Source organism: Mastomys coucha, unplaced genomic scaffold, assembly GCF_008632895.1.
Source record: "Mastomys coucha isolate ucsf_1 unplaced genomic scaffold, UCSF_Mcou_1 pScaffold3, whole genome shotgun sequence".
Classification (NCBI taxonomy): Eukaryota; Metazoa; Chordata; class Mammalia; order Rodentia; family Muridae; genus Mastomys; species Mastomys coucha.
In genome coordinates this window covers 35442655-35448048 of record NW_022196909.1, presented here as the reverse complement: position 1 = coordinate 35448048, position 5394 = coordinate 35442655, and the positions used below count along the sequence as shown (strand labels likewise).

The 5394-nt window shown below is 49.0% G+C and overlaps 1 protein-coding gene across 5 annotated transcripts in view; it reads right to left on the bottom strand.

Annotated features, from left to right (window-relative positions):
• Window positions 1–5394, bottom strand: part of Fam13c (family with sequence similarity 13 member C) — a 109265-nt gene that overhangs the window by 19518 nt on the left and 84353 nt on the right. For all 5 annotated transcript variants that reach the window (XM_031346598.1, XM_031346600.1, XM_031346595.1 and 2 more), the window contains 2 exons: window positions 4120–4330; window positions 2754–2892 (listed from right to left, as the gene is read on the bottom strand). In XM_031346598.1, the coding sequence (XP_031202458.1) occupies window positions 2754–2892; window positions 4120–4330 (350 nt within the window). The remainder of the gene's footprint in view (window positions 1–2753; window positions 2893–4119; window positions 4331–5394) is intronic.

Genomic DNA, 5394 nt, shown 5'->3' with positions numbered 1-5394 from the left:
AGGGCTAAATTTGGCAGAGACAGAAAGACTTAGGTTTACATAGACACCCCAAAAGCCGAGATGCCCAGCAGGAGCTAAGGTTCAGAAACAACCAGTCGGGGCTGGTAACACCACTGCCCGAGGGACGGGAAGAAAAAAAAAGCAGGCCTTACATGTGGCAGGTGGCTTGCCAGGCTTCTAACCACAGCCTGGCACCCGACAAGAGGACTGACTGGATGCCTTGTTTCCTAGGATACATAAGGTGCTGACAGAAGGGTGGGGGAAAAGGTAAACACTGATATAGTGGTGAACTCCCCCCCCCCCACTGCTCTAGCATTTATACCCCTCCTCTGTGTGTGCATGCATGGCTGCATGGCTGCATGGGTGCATGGGTGCGTGCTTTTGGGAGGCAGAGAGGAGTGACTGCCTCTTCATTTGCCTTTAACGCTTCTCAGGACAGGGGAAAAGATGCCAAGAGCAATTCTCTAAGTAAAACAGACAACCGTTGGTGGCCATAAGAGTTGGAAAAAAAAATAACCCATGTGCACAACACAGGTGGGGACCCAGTGCATATTTAACACGCACAAGCCCCCTTTCTTTTCTCCTGAGACCGAACCTGTCATGCGGCCTGCTTGGTATTGCTCAGATAGATTAGAGGTTGGTGATGCCTAGGACCTTTTGCTCCCTTCATAGCCAACACTGCAATAAGTGCCACACGGGCTCCTCCAACAGTGGCCTCAAACTTCAGTTACTGCTGTATGATTCAGAACAGGAAGTTGTCCAGAGACACGAAGCTGCGGCGGGGAGGGGGTTGGGGGCAGGTGTTGGATTGCAATCTACAACAGTCAGACTTGGGCAAGGCCAGGTCAGACGTGTTAACGGGCTCAAAAATAGAACCCCGTTTGCCACTCCGCAGGCCCGGTAAACCCCAGTAGGTCAAAGGTGAAACCGGATCCTCCCAGAATGTTGGGGCTACCAAAGACAGACGCTAAAGAACCCTACACCACCACCACTCAGGCCTGTTCACCATTAACTTAGCCTCTCCAAGCCTCCAGGGGTAGCTCACAACTAGTCAGAAATCTTCAGTGGGTCAGGGCTTACTTATCTGCGGGATAAAGACTGAGACAATAGGCAGAGGTATCCCGGCTGCACGGACAGAGAGTAGCCATGATTGCTGGATGGAAACCATGCAGCATCCTTGTTCAGACAGCCTTGAAAGCCAATCCGATGGCACCTTTTCTATAAGACTAGATACCACTCCCTAAACACCCTCTCTTCTACAAAGCCATAGCCACACAGACCAGGAAGGGAAGAGCGGGCCATCACCCACTCGTCACTCTGCCCCAAAACTCATCACGCGCTCACAGGGACCTTCTGATCGCCTCTGTACGGAGTGCTTTAGTGAGCCTTTTAATATTTCAAGATGTGTGAGAGATTGTTCCCTGCTCTGTTTTATTCTAATAACAGACTGTCCCGGGCTGTCTGCCAGAGACCCACACTATCTTTAGGCAAGTCCCTGTGAACTTGAATTTTTCTCTACTCCTTGGTCACCAAGAAAATAAACATTGGCTCCTTTGGTCCGGCAGACACTTATCTACAACTCTGTGGTTTCGTGTGTGTGTGTGTGTGTGTGTGTGTGTGTGTGTGTATGAGAGAGGGAGGGAGGGAGAGAGAGAGAGAGAGAGAGAGAGAGAGAGAGAGAGAGAGAGAGAGAGAGAGAGAGAAGTCGAAGCTGTGCTGGCAACCCTGCGGGTCCAGCAAAAAGACTGAGGTCTTCTGGGAAAAGATGGTTCTGTTTGTGTTTTTGAGAGTGGCCTCAGCAGGTTCCACCTGAGAAGTCACCACTCACCTACCCAGAAGTTCCTTCATGGCAAAGAAAAACAAAACAAAACAAAACAAAACCCTAATACTCAAAACCCGAAAGTCTCTGTCATTATGTTCTTTAGTTAAAGAGTTTCAGCATGTTGGGTCCCAAAGTTCTTATCAACACACAAGTGAAGAAAGTTCAACACGAAGCTTTCCAAATTTTTGATCTAGAAGACCTAGTGTCCGAGTTAAATGACTCTGTGGGTCTTCCTGTGGGAAGCCCTGTCCTCGCTGGGTCCCTCAGTCCTTCCCCCGGCTCTTCCATAAGACTCCATCTAATGTCAGGTCTCCGCATCTCTTTTCATGGGTCGAGCTTCTCAGAGGAGAGTTACTCTAGGCTCCTGTCATGCGTGCCCTTTTGAATCTGTTGCCAGCCTGTGGATCCTGCTCCCCTAACCGGGCTGCCTCATCTGGCCTCAGTAGGAGAGAAAGCGCCTAGTCCCTGCAGTGACTTCATGTGTCTGGGGATGGGAAGGGGGGGAGAATAATGAAGGGATGATACCCAGATGGGAGCTCCTCCTTCTCAAAGAAGAAGGGAGGAAGTGGGAGGGGGGGAGGATCTACGTGAAGGGCTACGGAGAGGGGGGCTGGTACTGGGTTATAGAGTCAATAAATTAATTTTTTTTAAAAGGTAGTGCCAATAAAGATGCTCAGAATGACAGGGGAAATAAGAGATGTAGTAAGCAGGAAGTCTAACGGAGGCTAGCTGCCTACAGAGGTGAGAACAAGACAGACTCGGCTTTAAACTCAAACTCAACTCATGATGTGGGGGATAGGTGACCAGTGGGTGCAGAGCTGTCCTCCAGCAAGGGAGGGGGCAGCCACAGCCAAGGGATGGAGACGGGAGGAGAATCTACCCCCTCGTCAGACCCAATCCGTGCTTCCCGTTAAACCCTGAGGGGACTCACGCGGTATTTCTTTTCTTGTTCAAATTTTTCTTCAAACTTCCGAATCTTCCTCTTGAGGCTTTGGATGTGCTTCGTGAGCTGCGTAACGGTCTGGGGCTCCTTGCCATCCCCACCACTGCATCGGGAAGAGCTCCGTGGCCTGCCGTGGTTAGAGACAGACAAACAGTCCAGCTAGGGGCCTCAGTGAGCATGGCTGCCTGACCTTTGAACCCAGGAGATTAGAGAATTCCAGGAGGCAACTCCTTATGGGACTAGTCTACCAGGAGGCCCCCTCAAACACACACACACATACACACACTCATCCCTTGTGACTTCTGACCTTGTGATATGAATTATGGGCCAATCTCCTCAGGGACTTTTGGTATACAAGTGTCAAAATATCAGCACCAGAGATACGTATTTCAAAGCAAAAGTAAGGTCAACTTGGGACTCAGAAGAGATACCCTTCAACAGGTTATACAAGCCACACCTAATGGCATTTTCAAAGTGAGATTTAAATGGGTAGCTAACTGTTCTGACTTAAGAAAACCCTTTCAAATATGTCAAAAGGAGAGGCCCCCTGCCCAGAAAATATTTCCACAGTCTCAACATGACGCACGATTTCCATGCAACTGCAATGACTCACTATGCCCCCCTCCAGCGCATCATCCATGATCCCTGGATAAACTCAAGAACAGCAGCTGAGCTGTGAGAGGGAAAAACTAGGAGCATGGAAGCAGAGCAAACTTCGGCCAAGGGAGTCTTCCTTATAATTATGTGTCAAAAGCATTTGTGCAAGCTAAGGCGGACCACAACACGGTTCCTAGAACTGACCTCAATCACAAATACAAAGGGCCAACTCGGAGCGTGTTGGGGGCTGGCTTCTGGCACACAACGGGAGGCTGCTCAATGAACCAGGTGGAGGTCACATCTGGCACATACAGAGAGAGACTGCTACGTCTCGCTGCCCATTTAATCTGGGGAGGATGACGGTTATTTTTAGATACGACTTTTCTAGAACTTAACAACAAGGAGCTGAAGGGGAAACTTGCTAATGTACATTTCCTCCACTGTTGGGCATGGGAAGCACACTGAGCTAATTAAGAATGACACTTTAGACGTGTGCAAAGACACACACTTCATTCTTTCCAAAACACCCAACATATATTTTGATTCCTGTGACCATTTCTCTCTGGGACCCCAACTCAGTACAGAAGTAGTATTACCAACTGGAGAGAGAGAGAGAGAGAGAGAGAGCCAGCCTTGTTTTATCATAGTGTAACAGAGTACTCCACGGGTACATTTGCCCTATTTCAGAGCTGAGTTTCGCTATACGTTATGAAGGTCTTTGGGAAACCACATGAAATGAGGATGTAGGCTTTCTTACATCATAAACTGCTGGCTGCTGGGTGGAGATGGAGCGGACTCGGGGTCCAAGTTGAACCTCTGACTTTGGCTAAAGATGGAGCACCGTGGCGAGAGCAATGGATTGTCACCATCGGTGATGTGATAGAGCAGCCTGCTGGTCCCTGCAGACTGGAGGTCTTCTGGGGTGCCGCCTGCGTCAGCCGGTGCATCCTTATGAGTTGGGGCAGGGTCTGGGGAAACAAGATGAGAGATACAGGCTTAGAAGTGACAGAGAGCCCGAGGCTGCCAGGCTCCTAAATAAAGATCATAGCATCGATGGTAATGGTATGTTTCTGTCGTGTCTCCCTTCTGGAGGCAGGAAAAACTTTCAAACCCGTGTCATGTTTGTACTTGATAAACCTGGATAGATAATATTACAAAGCTGAGAACAAAGGTGCTGGAAGACAATTCCAGAATGAGTTGTTCCAGCCTGCATGAGGCTAGCATTCAATGTCATTTGCATGAGTCGGAGGGTATGCTGAAAGGAGCTAAGACTGAATCAGAGTTTGGGTGAAAGATACAGATTGTAAGGAAGGGGGAGACTAGTAGAATTATTTGCCAGGAAAGGAGTAGAGGGAGGAGGTGGGAAGAGAGGAAGAAAAGTGATGATGAGGCAGTCCCCAACACGCCGTATCCGCGTCCACGGTGCCCAGAGGAAAACGCAAAGTTCAAAACACAGCAGTGATGCTCCCAGGCCAAGGCTGACAGAGCTGAGTTCAATCGCTGGGACCCACGTGGCTGGGGAAGAAATCCAACACCGACTCCAAGTCATCCTCACACGTGTGTCCTGACATCATGGGAGCAAGCATATATGCACACAAGTACATGTAATAAAATCCTAAAACGAGACAAGTGGGAGAAAAAGAAGAGGAGAAAAAAAGGAAGGAGGAAATGAGAGAGGGAGAGAGATACAGATAGATAGGTAGGTAGATAGATAGATAGATAGATAGATAGATAGATAGACAGACAGACAGACAGACAGAGACAGAGACTGGAGAGGAAGAGAGAGAAAAACCAAAGACATTACACAGTAACTCCAATGTAGAGTTACGAAGGACTGCTCTGCTTTCCAAAATATTACATAACACTTTGTTTTGAACAAAACCAAAATGAAAGCAAAGCCTACAGCAGTGCCTCCCCCGGCAGGCCAGCTCTGGCCCCCCGATTCTCGATGGGACCTCCTCCTGTGTCCCTCCTAACTTAGCTCCTTAGTTCCCACCAGGGCCAGTCCAGATGTCAGCTGCCTTTGCTGGGG